Below are 26,686 nucleotides of genomic sequence, written 5' to 3'. Positions count from 1 at the left end.
TCAGGTCCATTTTCTATTCTTCACACCAATGAAAAGCCTTTAGATGTGCAGTTATCCCTTTACAGATGCTAGGTGGCACCAGAATGCTTTGTAGAAAAAAAAAATCATTTTTCTCTGAATTTTCCTGCCCACGGAGAGTCCTCTGTATGTTTAGATGTTGAATGTTGGTAAAATTCAAAGCATGGGATATTTGCTTTCTCTTCCTCCTTCCTTATTGCCAGGGGTCCTCTGGCTGCTCATTGCAGTATATTTGGACAGCCCTCCCTGGCAGCCAGGACCCTTGATAGCCAAAGGTCTGCCTTCCATTTCCTCAAGCTCCTTATCAGAATATAGCAGTTTGGTGCTATATGCCCTCAGGGCCTTGACCATTGCTAATCTATGACAGCCTCTTAGCAAATTTATATTTTTTGGTAAAGGTTTGCTGTCTCCAAGGATGATAGTAATGACAGCATTTTCAGGAATTGTGACAGGATGGTAAAGAGAAGACTTTCTTCATTCCCTAATCACATTGTTTCTTTTTCTTTTTCTTTTCTTTTCTTTTTTCTTTTGTATTGGGATCCCCAGTGCCTAGCCTAAAGCCTGGTAGGAAATGCTTAGTCAGTGTTTGCTGATTGATAAGTATTTATCATTTACTTCTCCTCCCACATTCTGTGATCCAGTTAAACTGGCCTTTTCTCAGAAGTTGAGTCACTTGCCCATGTTCACATAGCTAATACATGTCAGAGATGGAATTTGAACCTGGGTTTTCCTGATTCTGAGACCAGCGCACTTAATCAACTATGCCATGTTGCCTTTCACATTTTGTTTATAGTTTTCCTAATATTGAACCAACCACGTGTCCCTAGTACAAATACAATCTAGTCATAGTATATAATATCTTTATTATGTTTCTGTAGCCACTTTGCTAGTATTTAATATTTTTGCATAGATATGCATTAGGCATGTCATTTTATCATTTTCTTTCTCTGCTTCATTTCTTCCTAGTTTATGTATTAAGACCATGTTGGCTTTATAGAAGGAATTTGGTAGGATCCCCTCTTTCTCTATTTTTATAAATAGTTTACATAATATGGAGGTGAATTGTTCTTTGAATGTTTGTTAACATTCACTAGTAAATGTATCCACCCCCTCCCACCCTACCTTTGGAAGTTCATTTAAGGCTTGTTGGGAGAAAAAAAGATTCTGAGATTTCATTATGTAAATCCTCTATTTCTTGTTCTGTTAATCTGAATATTTTATATTTATGTAACTATTCATTCATTCATTTGTTACTAGTTTTGTTGGCATATGTTGCAGATCAGGACTGACTTGGACCAGTCTGTGGCTTCAAGTTCCAAAATGGAAAAAAATGAGGCATTCATAAACCATCTAACAGTTAACAAAGGGAGATTTACTTAGCCTAATCAGGGAAAGGCTATTTTTAGCAAGGATGCAACATTGGTCTCTGCTTCCCTGCCACTGTTTTCACCTGGTCTGCCAGTGAGAAGTCAGAAAGAGGAGATACCCCTGCCTCCTTGTGGGCAGCCTTTTTTATGAAGGCCACCAGAAACCTATGTCAGTGGCCCAAGTCTTAGTCTCTGGAGTCAATTAAGCCTATATAGCAGATAATTCTCTTACCACATAATTGGGCACATAGTAAGTGCTATATAAATGTTAGTTATTACTGTGATTTCTTATAGAATACAATGTAGAATAATTCTGTAGTTATGATTATTAATTATATATTTCTCTCCAGTATATAATCTTATAATTTTTCCCCACATGAGCTTTTATACTGAGTCTTGCAGGGTAAATTTTTCTTGGTAATGCCTTTACTTATTTTCTTTTGAAATAATTATGTTCCAAGATTTTCCCTTCCTTATATTAATTACTGTCAAGTCTTTGGTGATCCTGACTGTGATTGCTTGGTACTTGAACTCTTTCTTTTTCTTTTTTTTCTTTTCTTTTCTTTCTTTTTTTGGTTTCTTATAGCATTTTTTTTTTTTTAAAAAACCTGGCGGCTCTGAATTTTGGCTATGACATTCCTAGGAGCTTTTAATTTTGAATTTCATGGGGCGACTGGTAGGGTATTTCTATTTTCACTTTGCCCTCTAGTTCCAATAACTCTGGGTAATTTTCACTTATGACTTATAGAAATATGGTATTTACTTTTTTTGTTTGCTCATGTTTTTCAGGAAGTCTAATGCTTCTTAAATTATTTCTCCTAGGTCTTTTTTCCAGGTTGATTGTTTTCTATAGTAGATACAACAAATCCTGCCCTCCCCTCCCCCCTTTTTATAATCTTTTGATTTTGTCCTAGTATTTTTTTCTTGGAGCCATTGAATTCTTTTTGCTCTATTTTGATTTTTAGGGAGTCTATTTGGGTAAGTTTTTCTACCTTCTCTTCTAAGCTTCTTAATTTTCTTCTAATTCTTTTCTTTAGAGCTCTAATTTCATTTATAATTTCAGCTTTTGTCTCTAGCTTCTTTTCTTCCAGTCACTCTTAGACACCTTGTAGCTATGCAATTCTTCTTCCTTCCCCACTATGATCCTATTTGTACTTGTGGAATCTCTCTTTATGGGTTTGCCTCTTGCAAAATCTCTCTAATCCAACTATTTCTTCATAGTGCTTGGTGTATAAATAATAATAGTAATAATAGTTAACATTTAAATTGTGCTTACTATGTGGCAGACACTCTGCTAGGAGCTTTACTATTATTATCTTCTTTGATTCTCATAACAACCTTGGAAAGTAGGTGTTATTATTATCTCCAATTTACAGATGAGAAAACTGAGGCTAGTAGAGGTTAAGTGTCTTACCCAAGGTTGCACAGTTAGTAAATGTCTGAGGCCAGATTTGAACTTAGGTGTTCCTGACTCCAGGTCCTGTAATCAGTCCACTGCACCCTCTAATTGCCCTACTTCTATTTATTCATATTTCTAATCCTGGTTTCTAGTTTAGAACTTTATGTCAGAACCAGGTCCTGCCTCCTTCTACACTCTGGAATTGGGTGGTTAGTTCTTGCTTGACCATTCCATTCCACGACGACATTTCTTTAATACTTTATAAATCTGGAAAGATTACTGACTTTGGAATCAGAGGAGAGAGATTCAGATTTCGTTACTTTAGAATCCAGTGATTTGGGGCAAGTCAATTAATCTTTCTAAGCCTCTGTTCCTCATCTGTAAAATTAGGGGATTGGATTATGTGCCAACTAAGGTCCCATCTGGCTCTAAATTTATAATCCTATGATTTTACAGTGGCACATAAATGGTAGGCATTGTCGTTGTTATTACTATATTGCCTGTATATATCACGATTCAGTGGTTTAACGTATATGTGTACTTACAGTATGGTATGGTACATAGAGAACTAGTCTTGAATCTGGGAAGATGTGGGGTCAAGTCCTATCTCTGATACCACTTGTGAGACCCTAGGTAATCCCTCAGTCTCTCAGGTATTGAGTTAACCCTCCAACTCTATAAGTTGCAGGGAAGGTTCTGATCTGCATTGACAGAGGGAGTTTCCTCACCTGGGACTTCCCTATACCCATCAAGGTCTGGTTTTACTTGTATGCTGGAGTAGACTATCAACTTCTGAAAGAAGGTCTTCTACTTCTCCTGTTCCTCCTGCAGCACCATGTTGGGCCATGTACATTGTAAATACATAATGAGTAACTTAATCAAAGAATGGGACTCAGAGAGACAGAGAAAGGCACTGATGAAAGAACAAGTTGACAAGAGATTTCTGTTGATGGCTGCTTATGGAAAACCATTTATTTTTTCCCTCCAAGAGAAATGATACATACATCTCCAGTCAGTCAAAACCAGATAAAGAGTATAAAATACATTAAATACAACCATTAATATGAATTATCAGATACAAAGGGAAAAAAAAAAACGATCCCGCATAGTTAGTCTTTCCCCCTGAGTTAGAGGGCAAGTTGGATAATCACATTTGGTTTTATTTAAAAAAAAGGAGGGGGGACAGAGACCCTGACAAGGTTTTCATCAAATGCTATGCTCTTGGCATGGCATTTGGTGCAACCTGGCATTCAGGCAAGAGGCTCCTGTTGTCTTTCATAGTCGGTGCAGTTCCTCACAGCTCTGAAATAGAATTCTAGCCTTTGACCTTATGGGTTTTTGACATGTAGGGAGCTGTAGACATGCAGAGGGTAGAAGGTGAGGCATTTATGACCTCTGCATTTTGGTCTTTTCCTTTCTATCATGAAAGGTTGCATTGTTATTGTTTTCCTTGGCATCACAGAAATCACCTAGAATTAACCAACTGTCCAGTGTTGGTGACACTAGATTATATAGAATGTGAGAGGTAGAAAGACTCTGATAAACTAGTTCCAGGCACAGTGACCAGGTTAGAAAGCTTTGAATGACATCTTCAGTTTTAGAGTTGAGTATGGAAAAGGCTGGCTCAGTTACCTGCATCCTCCCAAATGGCAGCTGGGATGTGTTCTAGCCTCTGAAGGAAGGGCTTTTTCATGGTCCGTGATGAGTTGGGGAATGCAGATACTATAACAGTCCAGGGATTTCCATATGCTAAAAGGATAGGAAGCTAGCATCAGAGTCAAGAAGACCTGGGTTCAAGTCTCACTTCTGATGCATGTTGTGTGACCCTAAGTGAGTCACAACCACCCAGTGGCTTAGGCAACTCTTGAAGAATAAGTAGTAGATGAGTTGCTAATATGCACTAGTAGAGGGAGATTCTTTGTTGGGAATTCGCTACACCAATGAAATCACAGGTCTTCTCCTCCTCTGACCCCACGGTCATAAAACCATAAGAATTTTTACACAGGTTTCTGGTCTCTACAGTCTGGTGCTCGGTCTCTGATAGACAATCAGGGGAGTACCTTTCCATGTTAACCTCAAATGGTTGGGCATGTCCTTGAAACATCCCTAGCTTAACTTAATCTAATTTCTTTTACAGCTTTATAATTAATTTATTAACACATTACAACACTTTGAATTCTTTTCATACTTTCAGCCCCTGACCCCTCCTAAGGGTAATGAGTTTCCTGAGCTTTCTACTCACTGTGTGAAGCAATACTTCTTTTTCTGTGTCTTGAAAAAACTGCAAGTGTTAATTTGATGTGGCCAAGTCCTAGTGTTCCCAGTTTTAGGTGAACAAGGTTATCTGTAATCCTAGCAGGTGCTTAATGAATGCTTGTTGACTGACTGAATGATTGAATGAATTTTTAATGTTGTCCTAGTCCTTCCCCTCCTCTTCTTGGGCTTGGCCTCACAGTCCTTGTCCTTTGATCCTTCTTTCCCTATCACATTGTGGTTACCCAAAAGAAATCCTCCTTGGCTCTGTTTTATCCTTTTGCCTACATCTAATGCTGATAAATTCATTCAAGTCGAACAGTGACTAATACGCAGTTCTCTCTCTCTCCCTCCCGCTCTCTCTCTCTTTCCTTCTCCCCCTCAAAAAATAGATATCCAAAGTAATGAATTCAAATCTGGCCTTCATGGGGAAGAGGAGTGAGGTGGAACAGCAACAAGTGCTATCTTCAAGGTTAAATGGTCATTGGGCCTAACTTTGTGAATATAGGAAGGTTCAGACCTCTGGGTGGAAGTGTGATCATTTTTGGAAGAAACTCAGACTCCTTTGCTCCAACTCTGGGCCTGTGTCTTCTGAAATTTTAGTTCTTCTCCAGTGTGTGGGCCAAATTATTGATGTGAGAAGCGCTACACCCCCACAAGCTGTTCATTAGAGTGATTCAGTATTTGCAGGCACATTCCTGGAACTGGAGGCTTGAGGGCCATTTCTTAAAGAATTGCCCTAGCTCACTGTGCATGGAAATATTTTTTCATCCTGAAAAAAGAAACACATGACTCGTTTCTGTAAGAAGGCCTGCCTGATGGGTGTGGAAAACTCTCAGAGCGGCTGTCTAATTCCCAGTTTTGTTCTCTATCCCACATACTATTTTTTTTTTAACCTATTGGGAAAGCCAGCTCTGTCTCCAGGGAGGTCATTATTCCGATAGGAAAAGGGGTCAAGACTGCCCAGTCTTCTTCTACTTGCCCAGAACGGATTGTGACTTGCTTGAGGTCACAAGATAACGCATTATATGAACGTGTTTGGAGTTTGTCCCTGCATACGCAGCTGTGTGTGAGGCCCTTCATATAGTCAATGAGCTCTGGGATCGGCGATGGCTCCCTCTGCTTGAGGGTCCTGGGATGCCAATCTGTGGACTTTTGAACATTCCGAACGCTTCGGATTCACTCGGTCCCAAGAGGTATTCATCTGGGGAGGGTCTTGCTGCGGAGCGAGGCGAGCTTTGGTTATACCCCATATGACATGGACAGAAGTGGGGGCTACTTCTGTCTCTATTAAGTACACAGTCCCCAACATGTCTTTTCATGGGAGGGGAGGAATCTTTTAGGGAGTTGTCCCTTGATTCCTGTTCCGTGAAATGGGGGACTTGCAGGTGACCCAGGTTGGCATTTCCAGGGGATGGAGCTGCTCGACAGGCTGTGGGTAATCCCTCTCTTTGTCTCTTCCACTCCTGGATAGCCAGCTCCCTTTTCTCTTTGGGAAGTTTGTCCAGTTTCTCAGCTTTCAGGAGGGGTGAATTTCCATAGGTCCCTTGCAGAGCCAGCAGAAAATACCTGGTGGGAGATGGAAAAGTAATGAGTCCTTAACACTTACAAATATCTATAGTAACAGGCCCCAAAATGGGAATACCATCTTGGCATTCAGGTCAGTTGAACTCCTAAACAGGTATCTTTGCTATTCTGGAAATATTGACTCTCAAAAGATTTATGTTTCAGTCCTAGGAATAGTCTGATGCCCTAACCCTGATGGCCCAAAAGACTGAGTGGGCTATGAAGGATTCCATGGTAGGTTAGGTTATTTATCCAACAATATTTTAAAGCGCTTTCTCTGTGCAGAACACTGAAATAGGGGTAGGGGAGATGAAATGTCTAGATAAGACAGTACCAGCTTTCAAAGTACTTACAAAGTATAGAGCTGACACAAACATATCTAAAATTTACAATGATATGATACAGATGCAGGAAAGAGGTACAAAACAAAGTGCTATTTAAACTCCAAAAGGGGTAATTGCTATGGACAGGAGGGATCAGCAGAAGCTTCCTGGAGGTGTCATTTCATTGGAAATTAAAGGATGGGGAGGAAATCAGCAAGAGAAGAGGTAGAAGATGATATTCCAGGCATAGGAAATAGGATGAACAAAGGTATAGGGAATAGGATACATTGGGGGCTGGCGTGGCTGGGACAGGAGATGATGAGAGAGGCAGAGAGTAATTCAGTTTGAGTGTGGGAAGGGAAGACATATGAGGTAAGGCTGGGAAGGAGAGACGGTAAGGCTGACTTATCTTTTGACGTAGACTATTGTAGAAACTGCTCATTAATCATTCACAAGCAGCAGGGCGTAGGGAAAAGAACTCTGGGCTAGTGGTCAGGGAAGTTGAGTCCTAGACCTGGCTCCACCATTGATTTGTTACCTTTGGAAGGTGACTGAACCATTCTGGGCTTGAGGGCAAAGCCAGAGATGGATCTATTTTGCTAGTGGAGGGAGTAAGGAAATTGGGTCTTCCAGGAATCGAACTTGATGAAAGACAAGATCTAGTATGTCTCAGAGAGAACATGTGGGCCCTCTAACCTTGAATATTAAGAGTGAAAGACTGAATTCTTTAAACTAGACATCCTGCTGAGCCAGCAATGATCACAGCATTTGGCTCTATCCCTAAGGTGGCGGATAAAAATTTTTAACTGAGTGTTTGATGCAGCTTTTTAGGAGAGAGAACAGAGGCAAAGATGACAGTGGGTAGATATGAATGTTAACAAAAAATCATGTTTTCAACAAATGCCCAAATTGCAGTAAGGATGTGAAATTTGGTTGTGGGACTGAGAGGGCCAAAGTCACTAGAGACTTCCTGTGCAGAGAGAAAGAGAGAAATCAGTCTCATCTAAACTCTATGGATCACCACATTGAGAAGCAAACAGAAATGAATCACAGTTTAGATGTAAGGAGAATATAATTGGTAAGAGAAAGATTGTATGCACATTTCCTAAGTCTGGCACCATCCTGGTGGATTCACTAATTTGTGTCCAGGATTATAAGATTTACAGTTGGAAGGAAAAGAAATTGTCAACTCTGAGTCACTTATTTTATACAGATGAGGAAACTGAGACCCAAAGAATTTAAGTGACTTGCCTGAAGTCACATAGTTGATAAATTATAGATCTAGGATTCAAACTTGGGTCATCTGACTCCAAAACTATTGTTTTCTCCATCATATCATGTTGTCTGCCCAAACAGTTTTATCTCCCAGGAATGATATTAACTGTTTCACAAACAAACTTTTTTCCAGTCAAGAATGAAATAGGTCATCTATATAGCTTCGTGCTCCTATTTCTCCTTGTCCTGTTTCTCTAGGTTTGGGGTGGATGAAGGGGGTGGATGAAGATGTTGTCTGAGACTTATTATGAAAGTATATTCCTTCCTTTTTCATCTCCACTGAATCTGTGTCCAAGGAGGAAGTGTCAGGTTGTCTATAGCCTAGGAAAACTAAAATCTGTGCAGGTGCAATGAATTTCTGGATTTACCTATGTGAGCCCCTGAAGAAGATTGGAGTGGGGAGCCCTTGAAGATTAGAGGGTGAGCCAAGGCCTTGGGCTTGGCCACATGGTCCTTGTGGATATGCTTTTGACCTCCCCACCATACTCTGGTTACCCAAAAGAAGTCCTCCTTGGCTCTCAGATAGCCTCTTGCCTATATCTAATGTTGATAAATTCATTCAAGTTGAACAGTGACTAACACTCAGTGATCTTATTTTACTCCAAGAGCTAATTCTAAGATCATTTATGACACTGACCTGTGTGGCAATATATTTCCTTTAGAGGCATTTGTCTATATTAGTCACTAGGAACAATGACTCAATGTTTTAGAAGGTTCATTTGGAGGTTATCTGATGTTGGGAGCCTGGGAGGTAGGAGTTGGGGGCCTGGATTTTAATTTGCGTGCTGATTTGTTGTAATTGAACTTGTAATAATAGCACCTACCTCCCAAGGTGGTTGTTAGAAACAAATGAGATAATATTTGTAAAGGGTCTTTGCAAACCTTTAAGTGTAATATAAATATTAGCTATAGTACATTACTACTAATTGTTATTATTATTAGTTTTGAGGAAATCCAAGATTTTCCCTTTGCTTCAGCTTACCCATTAGTAAAATGGAGAGCCCTATTCTGCTTCTGTCATCATGTAATTGCCGAGATAAAATATGACAGGTGGGAGAATGTTTATGATGTAAAATACTATAGAGATGTAAGATATCATTACTATTTTATAAGAAATTATAATAAACAATAGACCTTATAATAATGCTAGTTTGTTTTTATAAAGTACTTCTTTTCAAAGTGCTTTTAAATTTAGTTTTATTCCTTTTCTCAATAATAACCTCGGGTAAGAAGGAATGGAAATGAAAGGTGTATTATTATACACATTTTATAGATAACAAACCTGAAGAGGTCACTGGGCTTGCCTAAGGTCACAAAGCTACTCAGTGGGAGAGCTGAGACTAGAACCCAGGACTCTAGCTCAGTGCTCCTACACTCACTATTCCATACTGTCATGAAAACAATAGCCCTACAGGCTCCAGAAAGATCTGAGCTCCTAATCCCTGGATTATGAGGTTAGTGCATGGAGTTGTGGCTAGGGTTGTTCAGTCGTTTTCAGTCATGTCCAACTCTGTGACCCCACTTGGGATTTTCTTGGCAGAGACACTGGGGTGGTTTGCCATTTCCTTCTCCAGCTCATTTGACAGATGAGGAAACTGAGGCAAACAGGGTTAAGTGACTTGCCCAGGGTCACACAGCTAGTGAGAATCTGAGGTCAGATTTGAACTCAGGAAGATGAGTCTTCCTGAGGCCAGGCCAGGGCTCTGTGCACTATGGCGCCACCTAGCTGCTCTGTGGTGTAGGGAGAACAGTCTAAACATGCTAACCTTGGAAGGAGGGCAGCAACAGGTGTAAGGAGGCACAGGAGGTAGAAGATGGGATCTGACATCTGCTTCTCCATGATCCAGTAGGGGTTGGTTGGGCTGTTGCAGGTGACGCAGAAGGAATTGTACAGGAGGGAGACCACAAAATAAAGCAGGAAACTAACTATGAGCACAGTGCAGTGGATGAATGTCTGCAAATGAGAAAAGATGTAGTGATGTTATGCTGAAAGTCAATGGAACCTGGAAACCAGTAGCAGTTCTATAAGGTAATATCTCCTCCTGGCTTTGCTTCTAATTCTCACTGCCAAGGACTTCACTGCCAAGCCTTAGCGACTCTCTCCCCCTGAAAGAGGGTGGGGAACCTGTGGCCTGAGGCCCCGTGTGGCCTTCTAGGTCCTCGGGTGCATCCTTTTGACTGAGTCTTAAGTTTTACAGAACAAATCCTTTTATTGAGGGGATTTGTTCTGTGAAGTTTGGATTCAGTCAAAGGGCTGCACTTGAGGACTTACAGGGCCACACATGGCCTCGAGGCAGCAGGTTCCCCACCCTTGCCCTAGAGCTTTCCCCTCTGTGACTAGGGTCTTCTCCCCCTGGAACATCCCTCCACCTCTCTGGCAGCCTCTACCATTCCTGAGTTCCTCTTGGGGCCTACATTTTGGGGATGGGCCTAGTCTGGCCATGCTTAATTCTCCTCAGCTCTGCTTCTGACTCTCAGGACATCTCCACCATACCCCCTCCTCAGGTACCTTCCCCCTTCTCCCTCCAACCTTTTTAGGTCGCTTTTGTATGTTATCTTCTCCCATTGGAATGCAAAACTTCTGGAGGCAAGGGACTACTTTTTGCTTATACTTGGCTCTCCAGTGCTTAAAACAGTGCCTGGCATACAGCATGCACTTAATAAATACTGGTTGGCTTGTCTCGTCTTAGCTGGCTTTCTCATCTTACTGTGAATATGGGAATGATCAGAAAAAATATGGATATTTGAACTTGTGTTAACTCTATAAAAATAACTCTTTTGAGAGTTAGTGAGATTAGTAGAGAGCTGGCCTTGAAGCCAGGAAGACGTGGGCTCAGCCCCTGCCTCTGAGGCATATTGGCTCTATGACTCTGGACAAGCCCGCTAATCTCTCAGCACTCTAGACGACTTCCCAAAATTATAAGTTTCAGAGATGGTGCTGACTGCATTGGGAGAGGGAGGGTCCTCATTTGGGAGTTCCCTTTGCCAACAAAATCACAGGCCCAGCACCCTAATAAGAGTAGCCTTTTATGTGAATATTACAGAAAGTACAGACTCTGGACCCTGTTTAGAGTGTCTTCAAAAGGACAGCTTCTGTGCGGTGGTTTGGACAACGAGCTCCTTTTCCAAGGGCACTGAATCATGTCTTCTGTTCGATTTCTCTGCATGATGGAGCACTGCAGGCTCCATGGACAGAAAGAGGAACTGAAGGGGCTCAGATGCCTGAGATGCAATTAACTTGGTCGGTCTTTTCTATTGAGTGATTACTACTGCAAAACTGCATGGAGAAGATGTAAAAAACGTGCCTTTTTTTTGAAAGATGAATGATGCAGCATATTCAGTTAAATGGCTCAGGATGTTAATTCTATTTCTTTGTAAAGAGAATCGAAAGACCAATCAGAAAATTTCCCAAATCTTAAAAGCCTCATCATCTGTCTTGGTTACAATAGTAGCCTGATTGTGTATTACTGAGTTAAAAAAAAGTCCATTTGGTGGCACGGTCGAATGAGAATCATGCATAGAGGTTACTCCAATAAGAGCAAAGCCGTTATGCTAAATTGTTCTATGGACAGTGCCTGGGATGATCAGGTCCTAGCTTAACACCAGGGTGAAGGTCCGCTGACCAAGGGCAAGATGGACCAGTGTTCTGGAGCATAAATATGTCAGGTGAAATCCACATCGTCTCTTTACTATCTATTGAATTTTTTTTTTTTTTGGCAATTGGGGTTAAGTGACTTGCCCAGGGTCACACAGCTAGTAAACGTCAAGTGTTTGGTTTGAACTCAGGTCCTCCTGACTACAGGGCTGGTGTTCTATCCACTGCGCCATCTAGCTGCCCCTTATCTATTGAATTTGTTTCTGCAATCATAAGGGCATACTATTTGGAAAGAATTAACATTTAAGTCCCTCTAATCTGGCCTCATTTTACCTACATTGTAAACTCCTGGAGCGCCGGGACCGCTCAGTTTTTTGTCTTTGATCCCTGAGTACCTAATACAATGCCTTGGACTTTTTATTTTTGGGAGGGGTGTGGACCTGTGATTTTTATTGGTGTAAGAAGCTCCTGGTATGGAAATTTGACCAGTGGATGCAGATCAGCAAGCTGTCTGAAATTCAGTCTTAAAAAGTTGCCTCTGAGGTGCTGAGTGGTTAGGTGACTTGTCCATGGTCACAAAGCTAGCATATGTAAGAGGCAGAGCTTCAAGGTAGGTCTTCTGACTCTAAGACTAGGCCTTTATACACTATATCATGTTTCCATTCTCCTTATATATAACAGGTAGCTTAATACATGCTTGTTGAATTGAATGATTTATGAAACCATGTTTCCCACTACTTACCAACATTAATCTTTTGCTCCAATAAGGAGAGCAATGAGGTTAGTGTCTTTACTTTCTCCAAACACTCTGCTTATTATTTTTTTTTTTTTACAAACCTTGTGCCTTTGCTTATGCTCCATCCCTACCCTATTCCCAAGGTGTTCCCTTACCCCCAGGGTATCTTCTTCTCATTTACGTATGCAGTTCATATCCATCATTCAAAGAAGGCTTTTGGTTGTCACTAACTTTTCCCTCCTTGGAAGCACCAACAAACAGTTATAATCAGTATTTCATAGTTTAGCATTTAACTGTTTTCTCATTGTTTCACGTTTCTTCGATTTTGTTTTCCCAGTTAGAATCTAAGCTCTTTAAAGACAAGAATCTTAGAGATTGTCTAGTCTAAATCTCTTATTTTATAGATAAGGAAACCAAGGATCAGAGTGGTTAAATGATTTGTCCATGGTCACACAGCTTGTAAGTGAAAAGTTGTTCAACAGGCATGTATTAAGTGCCTGTCATATGACAGGCACTGGTGATACAGAGATAAAAATGTCAGTCCCCACCATAAAGGTGATTACTGTCTCATGTGTATCAGGAGGAATAGCAGACATACACTGCTAAGTTGCCCATTCCTAGAATGCCCTCCCCCTGCACTTCCTTGAAGATAAGTCAAAGTACTAACTTCTATATGAAATTGTTCCTGATTCCCTCAACTGCTAGTTGATAATAGTAATAGTATTAACAATTATTATAATAACAATAATAGTAACAATAGCTGGCATTTATATTGTGTCTACTGTGTGCCAGGTACTCTGCTAAATGCTTTACAAATATTATTTTATTTGATCCTCACAACAATTCTAGGAGGTAGGTGCTATTATTAGCTCAATTTTACAGTTGAGGAAAATAAGGCAAATAGAGGTTAAATGACTTGCCGAAGGTCACACAGTTAATAAGTGTCTGAGGCCCAATTTGAACTAAGGTTTTCCTGACTCCAAACCCAGCATTCTCTCTCAACAACCTTGTATTTAACTACTTCACATTTATTTGAATTTATCATCTTTATATTCATTATGTACTTTATTTCATATACGTACTTGTTTCTCCTGGATTATTCCATTCTTTATATCTGAATTCTTGGTGCCTGGCACACAGTAGATGTTTAATCAATGTTTGTTGATTGGATAATTGATGAGAACAATACAAGGGAGAAAGTGTTAAGGGCAAAAAGGGGACAAAAAAGACAAAATTGTTTTGGAAAATTTTAGTAAGGATAAATGACTTTCAGTTGGGAGCCTGGAGGGATCATGGCAAACTTTATGAAAGGGGTGGAGAGGAATAGCACCTGCAATGGATAAACCTTAAAGGAAGAGAAGGATTTCAACAGGGAATGTGTTTGAGTCACATGGGATGGATTGTATAGCTCCACATAGGTGGGAGGGAATAGGATGAGACAAATAGCTAGCATTCTAGTTTGGTTGTAATGCAGAATGGCAAAAGGGGAGGGAACAGTGTGAAAAAAGACTAGAAAGGTGGGATTGTGAAGTCTAAGGCTAAATGCAAAACCAACTTGGAATCCTCCTAACCTGTCTCCTGGCCCTCTAGACTTTCAGTATCTTATAATTGGAATGGACCTAAGAGGACAGCTAATTGAATGTAAGTCAAAATATTTGCGGAAGTAATTACTAGGAAACCACTATGTACAGTAGAAAGAATGGTGGATTTGGAGTCAGAGAACCCAGCTTTGCCTCTTGTTACAACTTAATTTTGGTAATCCATTTAATCTCTCTGATCCTTGATTATTTCATCTGTAAAATGGTGGGGCTGGCCTGAATGCCTCCTAAGGTTCCTTCTTAACTCTAAATTGATGATGCTATGGTGTCCATACCCATGTCTTCATTTCCATTGCCTGGTGTAACAAGATTGTGGTGAGAGAGATGGTATTGATGGGTGTTCCAAAAGTGAAGACACCAATGTCAGAGTCCTTGTAGACCTACAAAAGAGACACACGGAAATTATAGGTGTGGAATGAATCATATCTTGTCAGACATGGACAGTGCTAGTCAATTTCACTTATCTAATCTTCTTAGTTGGGTAAAGGGAGAGGAGTGATTGGAGAGTCGAAATGTTAAAAAAAAAAAGAGTACCAGTAAAACATTTAATTAAAAATCAAAACCAACCTGAATTTATTAGGTATGTTTGATTAAACAAATATTTACCAAGCATCTATCATGTCCCAGTCCTTCCTCATTGCTGCCAGTGTCCTCTTCCTCTAACTTACTTTGTGTTAATTTTGTATATATTATGTATGTACTCATATAGGATCCTATAACCTTATAATCCCACGTGTATGTCATCTTCCCTGGTTAAACTCCTTAAGGACAGGGACTATTTCACTAATGTATTTATATTAGTTTCTAGAACAGTGACACATACTGAGAACTTAATAAATGTTTATGGATTGACAAATTGACAGCCAGGAACTGTTTTAGGTGCTGGTGACACAAATACAAAAGTGGTACAGGCTCTTCCTTTAAGGAGCTTATATCTATGGTGTGGGGAGGAGGAGGAATGGGAATTAAAAAAGATAGATTAAAAAAAAGAGGCATATATTGGCAATGTGTGTGGCAATGGCCATCTATCCCTTGACGTCATAGGAGAGGGTGTGGTAAAATAAAAATGTAAACATTTGTCTGAGAGAAGAAGCATTTGAGAAGAGGGAGAATTTCTGATCAGGAAGAGGTCATTATGGGAACGAGTAAGGCTACAAATGCAAGCCAGATGTATGCCTTTTTACTAGGGAGAGAGCATCCATTAACTCAGTAGCAGCCAGACACATTAGAGAGAACAATGTGTTCAGGGTCAAATTATAATAGGGAGAGATCATTTTCAGCCAGGGGCAGTGAAGGAAACCAGGGAATACTCTATACAGTAGTTGGTGCCTGAACCAGGCCTAGCAAGGAGGGGATTCTGGCTAATGTAGATGCCTAAGAGCGGATTCTCCAGTGCTCTCTGGATTAAGTGATTTGCTCTTTCTACAAGTGTTTGCTGGCCATTTACTATGTGCCCAGGACTGAGCTAGGCACTGGGGGAATACAAACTTGGGATTGAAGCCTGCCTTCTCACTACTGGAATAACCTTAGATTAATTTCTCCCTCTCTCTAGACCCCAGTTTTCTCATCTGAAAGTGATGAGATTTTAGACCAGGTGATTTATAAAGTTACCTTCAATTTTACATCTATGGTCTTTTGATATACCAAGATAAATCTAACTGGTCTGGGTCTCCCCAGTACAACAACCTCTTGAGGGTAGGGACTTACACAAGGTAGGAATTTAATAAGTTCTTGTTAAATTGTATTGGGTTTTCTTTCTCATTCAACATTTCCATTATCATCCAAAAATCATCCAATAACCAATATCTCTATTCACCTGGTGTCAGTCACCCATATTTCAGGTATAGAGTTTAGGAGGACACTTTGTCTCTGGACTCAGCCCTACACATTGCACAACACCAAATTCCTGTGCCAAAACAGGACAAAATCCTCAATCCAGGTTCAAGACTGGAAAGTAGGTATGGAACTTACCAAATAAGGGATAAAGAAACAGATGAGGCTTTGATAGAAAGCATCCACCATGGCAATCCAGAAAGTTGACAGCTTGTAGAACTGTGGGGAAGGAATTCATCCAGGTTACCATCACCAAAGCTGACCTCTAATGATTGATAGAAAATTACAGACTCATTGCATTTGAGAGCTGGAAGAGACCTCGAAGATCACTGGCTCCAGTCCAGACACCTCATTTGATAATGAAGAAACCCAGGCTGGAAGAGGGAAAGAAGTGTGGTGCTGTGGAGTCAGAGGGACTGAGTTCATATCTCAGTTCTTCTAGTTATTACCCTCATGACCTTAAGTGAATCACATAACTTCTCTGGGCATCAGTTTCCTCACATGTAAAATGAAGGAGATAGACAAAATGATCTCCAAGGTCCCTTCCAGCTCAAAATCTTATTATCTTGCCCAAATTCACACAGAGGATGAGCAGTAGAGCTAGGATTAGCACTCAGACCTCCCATTTTCAGGTTGGATTCCCTTTCTACTCCCTTAAAAGACTTTGCTTGTAGGTGGTATATTTAGGACAATAATATCTGATGTGGTTTTTGGCTTTAAATGACAGTTATAACTGACAGTTATTCAGGCTGTCTATTTATAAATGATCCACAAAAGTCCTAGAAATTGGCTCACTGGTTGCTGGAAGACAGAGCACAAACTTGAGAAATGTGTGTTCTCACTTCTTTCATCACCTTCTGTGCATTCCTGAGGAAGAGCAGAGCAGCTTATAACCTGTATCTCAGGTACAATGACTTCTTTTAGAGCAGGTTTTCTGAATCTGGGGTCCATAAGCTTTAAAAAACATATTTTGGTAACTGTATTTAAATATATTTGTTTCCTTATAATCCTATATATTTTATTTTATGTATTGAAAAACATTATTCTGAGAAGGGGTCCATAGAGGCATTACCAGACTGGTAAAGGGGTTAATGACACAAAATAGGTTAAGATCCCCTGTTTTATCATCAATGAATAGTTTATCAAAGGGATATGATGTTTACAAGAGTAAAAATAAAAAAGAATATAAACACTCACAAACATATATATAGAGTCTGAACAAAATACTTCAGCTGACTTAATATTCCCAACTTCTGCCTTGAACTGCAAGGATTTTTATTTAAGCTTGGATCAAAACTTTCTATTTGAGTGATCCTCCAGTTTCTTATCATGGCATTGAAGGGATTCTGAGCTTTTTGAGGCTGTGATGTTATAGGCAAAGTCTGGTGGGTTCTACTAAGTTGCAAGGGCTTCAGGCTGGGGCCTGGTAACATTATGTGTCTGTTTTCAAATTCCTGGCTTTATTAAGTTAAGAAGCTCTGAATATCACTGGCCATCAGGTGGTATTTTTTTTGGCCAAGGCTTTCTTTCTTTCTTTCTTTTTTTTTTAAGGCAATTGGGGTTAAGTGACTTGCCCAGGGTCACACAGCTAGTAAGTGTCAAGTGTTTGGTCTGAGGCCGGATTTGAACTCAGGTCCTCCTGACTTCAGGGCCAGTGCTCTATCCACTGGGCCACCTAGCTGCCCCCTTGGCCAAGGCTTTCTTATGAACACCATTAACTGAGGCAAGATGCTGTCCCCTGGTTTCCTGCTTTTCCTCTAACTGTAGCTGCATTGATTTTGTTTGTGCAAAGCCCTTTTAATTTTATATAATTAAAATTATCCATTCACCAGTAAACCTCTTTATCTTTTATTTGATTATGAACTCTTCCCATATCTGCAGATCAGAAAAGTAATTTTTTTCATACTCCACTAATTTGCTTATTATATATTTTTATGTCTAAATCATGTAATCATTTTGATACATTAGTGTGATATATTAGTCTGTGCCTAGTTTCTGCCATGCTATTTTCCACGTTTGCCAACAGTTTTTGTCAAATAGTGAGTTCCTGCCCCAGTAGCTGAGATCTTTGGATTTATCAAACACTAGGTTACTGTGCTCATTTGCTTCTGTATTTTATATAACTGATCTGTTCCACTTTTCAACCTCTCTATTTCTTAAACAGTATCAGATTGTTCTGATTATTACAGTTTTGTAGTATAGTTGGAGATCTGATACCATTAGGTCCCCTTTCTCTTTTTTTATTGATTCCTATAATATTCTTGATCTTTTATTCCTCCAGATGAATTTTGCCATTATTTTTCTAGCTCTATAAAGTAATTCTTTGGTTATTTGGTATGGCACTAAACAAGTAAATTAATTTAGGCACTACTGTCATTTTTATTAGATTGCCTTGGCATACCCATGAGCAATGAATATTTCTCCAATTATTTAAATCTCTATTTGTATGAAGAGTGTTTTATAATTGTGCTCATATAGTTCCCGTGGAAGTCTAGGAAGGTACATTCCCATGTATTTTTTATTGTCTGAGGTTATTTTATATGATATTTCTCTATCTCTTCCCTTTTTTGTGTTAATCTATGAAATGTTAATGATTTGTGTAGGTTCAATTTATATCCTACAACTTTGCTGAAGTTGTTAATTGTTTTGATTAGTTTTTTAGTTGACTTTCCATGATTCTCTGAGTAAATCATTATATCATCTGGAAAAAGTGATAGTTTTGTTTCTGCTTTGACCATACTTATTCCTTCAATATATTTTTCTTGTCTTGTGATTCCTAGCATTTCTACTACAATTTTGAATAGTAATGGTGATAATGGACATCCTTGCTTCACCTCTGATCTTATAGGAAAGGCTTCTAGCTTATCCCCATTACAGATAATGCTTACTCTTGGTTTTAAATATATACTACTTATCATTTTAAGGAAAACTCAATTTATTCCTGTGTATTTTACTGTTTATTTTTTCTTTAACAGAAATGGGTGTTGTATTTTATCAAACTTTTTTCTACATCTATTGAAATGATATGATTTTGTTGGTTTTATTATTAATATGTCAATTATGTTTATAGTTTTCCAATATTGAACCAACCCTGCATTCCTGGTATAAATCCAGCCTGGTCATAGCATACAATCTTTGTTATATATTGCTGTAGTCTCCTTTCTAACATTTTATTTAAATTTTTGTATCAATATTCATTAGGGAAATTGGCTTATGTTTTCTTTTTTTTGTGTGTTTTGACTCTCTCTGGTTTAGGTATAGAAACCATATTTGGGTCTTTGAAGGAATATAGTAGAACACTTTATCTATTTTTTCAAACTTTTTATGTAGTGCTAGAATCATTCCTTAAATATCAGGTAGAATTAGTTTGTAAATTCATCTGGTTTTGGGATTTTTTTCTTAGTGAGCTCATTTATGGCTTATTCAATTTGTTTTTCTAAAAGATAGGGTTATTTAAGTTTTCTATTTCCTGTTCTATTAATCTTGCAATTTATATTTTTGTAAATATTTACCCAGTTCATTTACATTGTGAGTTTTATTGACATATATAGTTGGGTTAAACAGCTTATAATAATTGCTTTTAGTTTCTCTTTGGTTTTGAATTAACTTTTTTCATTTTGGATACTGGTAATATTTTTTTCTTTTTCTTAATCAAATAAATGAATGGCTTATCTATTTTAATGTTTTTCTTTTTTTAAAATTTATTTATTTTTAGTTTTCAACTTTCACTTCCATAAGCTTTTTGAGTTTAAAATTTTCTCCCCCTCACTCCCCAAGACAGCATGCAATCTGATATGGGATCTACATATACATTCATATTAAACATTTTTACATTAGTCATGTTATAAAGAAGAATTAGAAACAATGGGAGGAACCACGAAAAAAAGAAACAAAACAAAACAAAACAAAACAAAAAGAGAGCAAATAGTATGCTTTGATCTGCATTCAGACTCCATAGTTCTTTCTCTGGATGTGGACAGCATTTTCTATTGTGAGTCTTTTGTATTTGTCTTAGATCCTTGCATTGCTGAGAAGAGCTAAGTCTATCAAAGTTAGTCATTGCACAATGTGGCTGTTACTGTGTGCAATGTTCTCCTGGCTCTGCTCACTTCACTCAGCATCAGTTTATAATAAGTCTTTCCAAGTCTTTCTGAAGTTCACCTGCTCATCATTTCTTATAGCACAATAGTATCCCATTATATTCATATAACACAACTTGTTCAGTCATTCCCCAACTGATGGACATCCCCTCAATTTCCAATTCTTGGCCACCACAAAAAGAGCTGCTATAAATATTTTTGTACATGTGGGTCCTTTCCCTTAATGTTTTTCTTTAAAAACAAAACAAAACAAAAACAGCTCCTAATTATTTATTTTTTTTGGAGGCAATCAGGGTTAAGTGACTTGCCCAGGGTCACACAGCTAGTATTAATTTGAGGCTGGATTTGAACTTAGGTCCTCATGACTCCAGGGCCAGCTCCTACTTTCATTTAATAGTTCAATGGTTTTCTTTTAACTTTCATTTCTCTTCTTTGATTTTCAGGCTTTCTATGTTTGGTGTTCAATTAGCACTTTTAAAATTTGTTGGTTTTCTAGTGCTTGCCACCCTTTTTTGGCTGTTGTTGAATGCCCCATTCCTTGATCTCCTCTTTCTCTCTTTTGTTGATGAAATAGTTCAGAGATAGAAAATTTCCCTAAGGATGTGCCTTCATGCCATAGAATTTTATATGTTGTCTTCTTGTTGTCATCTTGAATAAATTATTGATTATTTCTATGATTTGTTCTTTGATTCACCCATTCTTTAGGATTAAGCTACTTAGTTTCCAATTACCTTAATATATGCTTCAAAATCTCCTTATTAAATATGTTTACTGCATTGTTGTCAGAAAAGATGGACTTAATATTTCTGCTTTAGTGCATTTGTTTGTGAGGTGTTCATATCCTTAATGTGGCCAATTTTTTAGATGTGCCATGCACAGCTATGAAATAGGTAGATTTCTTTTTTTCCCATTCAGTGTGCTCCAGAGGCCTATCATATTTGACTTTTCTAAATTCTGTTCATCTCCTCAACACTATTTTCTTTTTTATTTTATGGTTAGAGTTATCTAAATCTGAGAGGGGTAAATTGAGGTCCCTTACTATTATAGTTTAACTTTTCCTTTAAGAATGTAGATGTGTCATTTGGTGCATGTATGTTCAGTATTGATATTAATTTGTTGTCTGTGGTACCTTTTAGCAAAAGGTAGTTACCCCATTCATCTTCTTTATTTAGGTCTATTTTTGCTTTTTCTTTAACTGAGAAAAAGATACCTCTTTACTTTTGCTGAAGCATAATAGATTATGATTGGCTCCTTATTTTAACTCTATGTGTGTTTTTTTCTTTTTCAAGTATGCTTCTTGTAAACAAAATATTTCTGGATTCTATTTTCTTTTTTTTATTCTATTTTCTAATCCACTCTCCTATCCTCTTCTGTTTTAGGGGTGAGTTCATCTCATTCGCATTCCCAGTTATGATTGCAAATTTTCCTCTTTCCCATTCTCTTATACTTTCTTTCCCTTTTGTCTAATATCTCCTCTTTAAAAATCTTTTGCTTCTGCTATTGCTTCCTTTAATCTTTTCTCTCTTTTATTCCCCTCTTAGTTCCTTTCCTCCTAATTCCCTGTGAAGTAAGATTAATTTCTGTATCCAACTGCATATATATTTATATTCTTCCCTCCTTGAACCAGTTCAAATGAGAATGAGGTTCAAGTGTTCCCCTCACCTCACTCTATTGTATAAACTTTTCCTTGTATATTTCATTCATGTGAGATAATTTTCTCCATTCTTCCTCTTCTTTCCTCCTTGTCCCAGTGCACTTAGCTTCACTGCTCTTCCATTTTTCTTTTGATATCATCCAAATATAATAAAATCATACCCAGGACTTCTGTCTAATTGGATTCCCTCTAAGACACCTGGTGATGATAAAATTCTGAGAACATACATGTATCATCTCCCCATATATGAATACAATTTCTCCTTGTTTAGTCCCTTATGACTTTTCATTCATGTTTACCTGTTTTGTTCTTTTATTAAATATCTGTGTTTATATTTCAAATTTTCTATTTAGCTCTAGTCTTTTCATCAGGAAAACTTGAAAGTTCTCAATTTAATTAAAGGTTAATTTTCCCTTCTATAGGATTATATTCTATTTTGCTAGGAAGGTTGTTCTTGGTTGTAAGCCTAGATCTTTCACCTTCTGTTATTTCATATTCCAAACTTTCTGTTTCTTTGTAGTGTAGCTACTAAGTCTTGCATTATCCTGTGTCTCTTCGGTACTTGAATTCTTTCTGGCTGCTTGCAGTATTTTTTCCTTGACCTAGGAACTCTGGATTTTGGAGTTTCTTTCAGGATGTGACTAGCAGATTCTTTCAATTTTTACTTTGCCCTCTGGTTCTTAGGTATCTGAGCAGTTTTAAAAAATGATATCTTGAAATATAATGTCTATGGTCTTTTTTATTTTTTCTGTTCTTGGCTTGTAGGTAGACCAATGATTCTTAAATTATCTCTCCTCAATCTGTTTTCCAGGTCAGTTGTTTTTCCTTTATATTTCACATTTTCTTCTATTTTTTCAGTCTTTTGACTTTGTTTTTATTATTTCTTGATGTCTCACTGAGTCCTTAGCTTCCATTTGGCCAATTATAGGGCCAAGTTGTTTTCTTCAGTAAGATTTTGTATCCCTTGTACTAATCTGTTAATTCTCTTTGTAGTTTTCTTCCATAGCCCTCATTTGGTTTTTAAAATAATTTTTAAGCTCCCTTTTAAACTCTTTAACTCATCCAGGAATTCTTTGGGTCTAATCAGCATTTTTCCTTGAGGCCTTCCTTGGAAGATATTTCCAAGTCATGTGGTGTGTGCACGTGTGTGTGTGTGTGTGTGTGTATGTGTGTGTATGTATGTATGTGTGTGCATGTGTGTGTCTTGAGCTTTTCCATAACCATAGAAGCTCTTTATGGTTGGGTTCTTCTTATGTTTTCTCATTCTTCCAGCCTGCTTCTCGACTTTGGACTTTATGTTAGTCTTAGTTCTACACACTTTGGCAGGGTGGGGAGAGAGATGTCTGGCCCAAGATTCTGTACTTTTGTATTCTGCCGCTGCTTTCATAGCTCAGTATGGTGACCTGCAAGTTTTCAGTATTCTCCAGCTGATGTGATCCAGAGACAGGTTCAAACATCTTGGTTTGAGGTCTGGCAGTTCCTGACCTATATTTGGGTCTGTTGACTTGTATGTGATTAAGTTTCAGTAAACTGCTACTGGACTCAGTCACTCTTAACCCTCTGGGAGGCTCTCTGGTGATTGAACTGCTATCTCTTCTTTGGTCTGGGACTCTTGCCTTGTGACTGAACTGCTATCTTGCCTTGATAATTCCACTGTGAGCTCATATGCTGTAGTAAAGGCTAGAGCTGTGGTCCTGCTGTTCTGCTCCTGAGCTCAGAACCACCCAGATTCATTTTCAGAACTTGTTTCTTGCTCAGTACACAGGCAGGGTGGGCCCATGCTCCCTTGAGACTGCAACAGCTCTACTTTGCCCTGGATCCATGACCAGGACCTAGGCAATTAGTGACTGAGCCCCATGGCACCTCTTCTGTACCCAGTGCTAATTTAGGGATTCCCTGGGGTCTTCTCTGGCCCCAGCCATTCCTGCCCTAGTCTTCTGTCTTGGCCCTCTTTTTCTGGGGAATGGAATCCTACCACCACATCTGCCTCTGAGCTAGGGTTCTAGATGTCCCCAGTCCCAAATGTCTGCAGACCTATCTTTCTATTTTTCTCTGGGCTGGAAAAATGATTCATTGTGGCTTTTCCTTGGCTTTACAAACTAGAATTTTGTCTGGTGTGGTTCTTAGATTATTGTGGAGGAGATGTCCTAGACAAGGTAGGCAAAAATGCTTCCTCTCACTCTGAAGGCCTTCCTCTTCATCTGCTCAGATTCTCTCCATACTTAAATGCACAGTTCTAGTGTTATTTTCTCCATGAAGCCCACACTGTCTACTCTGACTCACATTAATTTCTTCCTTCTCTGGCCTCCAATGGAAGTTAGCCTTTAGATGTACCACATAACCTTGCATTTATCATATACTTTTTTGTATTGTTCTGGAAGTGCCTTAGCATGGTGTAGTAGGAAAGAGCACTGAACTTAGTGGATTGAACTTGACATTATAGGATCTGAGTTCAAATACCAGCTCTGCCACTTACTACTTGGGCAGGTCATTTAGCTTTTCTTGGCCTCAGTTTCTTTCTCTGAAAAAGAAAGGGGTTTGACTAGATGATCTCTAAGGTTCTTCCCAATTCTAGAATCAGCTAGAGTACATAGAGTGCTAAAGTGCATAGAATTCTGGAGTCAGGAAGACCTGAGGTCAAATTCTGCCTCAGACAGACAATGATGATGGTGATAATGGCAATAATAATGATTACCATTTATTTATTTAAAGTTTGCAAAGCACTATACATGTTACCTAATTTGATCCTTACAATAACTCTGTAAGGTAAGTGCTATTATTATCCCCATTTTTACAGATGAAGAAACTGAGGTCCAGAGAGGTTAAGTAACATGCCCAAGGCCAGATTCAAACTCCAAATCCAATACTTTATCCACTGTGCCGCCTAGCTGTGACTCTGAACAAATCACTTAAATTCTTTGACTCAGTTTCCTCATCTGTAAAATAGGGATAATAATAGTACCACTTCTATTGATAATCTCCAATTTATCCTGCATATATTTTATTTATACATAATTGTTTGTTGTCTCCCCCTTTAGACTGTAAGCTCCTTGAGAGCAGGGATTGTCCTTTGCCTTTCTTGTATCCCAAACACTTAGTATACTACATAGAACATACTGGGTGCTTCAAAAAGACTGAGTGTCTCCCCAGTTTGTGAGAACGAGATAAGAAAAAACCTGTAAAGTGCACTATATAAATGCCAGCTATTATAATCCTATGATCTAGGTATGTCTGTTCAACAAAAAGTAGAAGACCCTATTCTCTATGTTATTTTCCACAATGGAACACTGTCCTTAGCTACTACTTGAATTTCCTAGTTGGAGCCCGAGCTAAGAAATGTGACTCTTCTGGGCTTAGCCTGAGAACTCCAGTCCCAAGCTCCTTACCTTAGAATTCTGCTCATTCCTGTAGAGTTCTGGCAGAGCCAGGAGGGTTTCAGCAGAGATGTCTTTATCTAGGATCCCAAAGACAAGGGGTGGTAAGGAGGTGAAGAAAAGGTTGAATAATATCATCTGCCAGTAATCGATCATCGTGGAACCCGAAAAACCACAGAAGAATTGGTACCAAAAGAGAAGGTTGACATAGCACTGTAGGGAGAGATGGTGGGATCTTTAGTTACCTCTGGAGCTCATTCAACCCAGTATTTCCAAAGTGTGCTGACAACATGCCAATGAAAGTAATTTTGATATAATTTAGGGAAAGATCATACAAAGAGCAGATTGCTGCTATAACTGACTTGGAGCTGTTACATGGTCATGAGGATAACAGATGATATTTATTGTGTTTTTGATGACTAAGGACATTACATACATCATTCCATTTGATCCTCATGAAAACCTTGTGATTAAGGTAGGGCAGATATTATTAGTCTCATTTTACAGATTAATAATAATAATAATGATAACTTACATTTATATAGAACTTTAGGGTATAGAAGTACATTATATACATTATCTAATTTCACCCTCATAACTATCTTATTTTGTGGTTTAGTTGTTTTAGTCATGCCTGATTCTTTGTGATACCATTCGGGGTTTTCTTGGCAAAGGTAGTGGAGTGGTTTGCCATTTCCTTCTTCAGCTCATTTTACAGATGAAGAGACTGAGACAAACAGGGTTAAGTAACTTGCCCAGGTTCACACAGCTAGATGAGTCTTCCTGACTCCTGGCCTGGCATGCTATCTACTGCCACTTGGCTAGCCTTAACCACCTTGGTAGGTGCTAGTAATTATGATCCCTCACTTCCCACCCCCATTGATAGGTGATGAAACTGAGGACTAGAGAGTTTAAAAATGAATTACCCACGTCACTCAGCTCCTTACTGGAAGAACTGAGACTCTGAGTCAGCACATTTGATGCTGACTTGCCGGAATGGAGTCACTCTGACTCCATAGTGGCAGAGCTTGGGCGGAAGTCCTAACTTTTAGGTCAATGACCTTTACGAGATTCCTTTTTCCTTCTTGTTTTCTCTTTTCTAAAATGCTGCTGCTTCGTGGGTTATTGCTTTTGGTTAAAAGCATGCCCATGAATCCCTGTCCTTTTCACCCAGGGGATATGACTGTCTGTAGTTATTTGACTTTTTTTTTTTTTAGTTTTAAAACCTAGGTCTGAAAACCTGAACCTGTTGTTTCCTGCCCTGGCTCTTTTACCTCTTTCTCAGTTTGATGCTTTTGTTCAAAGAAAGAACTGTCTTCATCACTGGGTGTTTTGCATACCAGGCCAGTCTGCCTCCTGTTGCAGCTTCCCAGCTATGCTACTTGGAGAGGAATCTTTCTTCAGCTAGTCTCTGAAGTGTTTCTTGGAAGGCAGGGGCCTAATGAGGCTGTGAAGAGTCTGATACAACACTATATACAGATTTTCAAAGCATTCAATATGCTGTTCTTAAGAGTTAGAAGGAAAAAAAACCCTCAGTGAATCTATTTGATCTATCTATCTATCTATCTATCTATCTATCTATCTATCTATCTATC

General features: G+C 38.8%; 1 protein-coding gene across 3 annotated transcripts in view; it reads right to left on the bottom strand.

Annotated features, from left to right (window-relative positions):
• Positions 1–3,748: 3,748 nt before the first annotated feature.
• ATP10B (ATPase phospholipid transporting 10B (putative)) overlaps positions 3,749–26,686 on the bottom strand; it is a 334,760-nt gene continuing 311,822 nt past the window's right edge. For 2 of the 3 annotated variants that reach the window (XM_027842047.1, XM_027842048.1), the window contains 5 exons: positions 25,104–25,304; positions 16,102–16,182; positions 14,406–14,510; positions 9,968–10,155; positions 3,749–6,606 (listed from right to left, as the gene is read on the bottom strand). In XM_027842047.1, coding sequence (XP_027697848.1) covers positions 6,117–6,606; positions 9,968–10,155; positions 14,406–14,510; positions 16,102–16,182; positions 25,104–25,304 — 1,065 coding nt within the window. In that variant the 3' untranslated portion in view covers positions 3,749–6,116. Of the gene's footprint in view, positions 6,607–9,967; positions 10,156–14,405; positions 14,511–16,101; positions 16,183–25,103; positions 25,305–26,686 lie in introns of those variants that run through there. The other variant, XM_027842049.1, reaches the window with a different exon arrangement.

Source organism: Vombatus ursinus, unplaced genomic scaffold (assembly GCF_900497805.2).
Source record: "Vombatus ursinus unplaced genomic scaffold, bare-nosed wombat genome assembly UNPS02014863.1, whole genome shotgun sequence".
Classification (NCBI taxonomy): domain Eukaryota; kingdom Metazoa; phylum Chordata; class Mammalia; order Diprotodontia; family Vombatidae; genus Vombatus; species Vombatus ursinus.
Note: the sequence above shows the minus strand (reverse complement) of the source record. Positions and strands in the feature narration are given on the sequence as shown.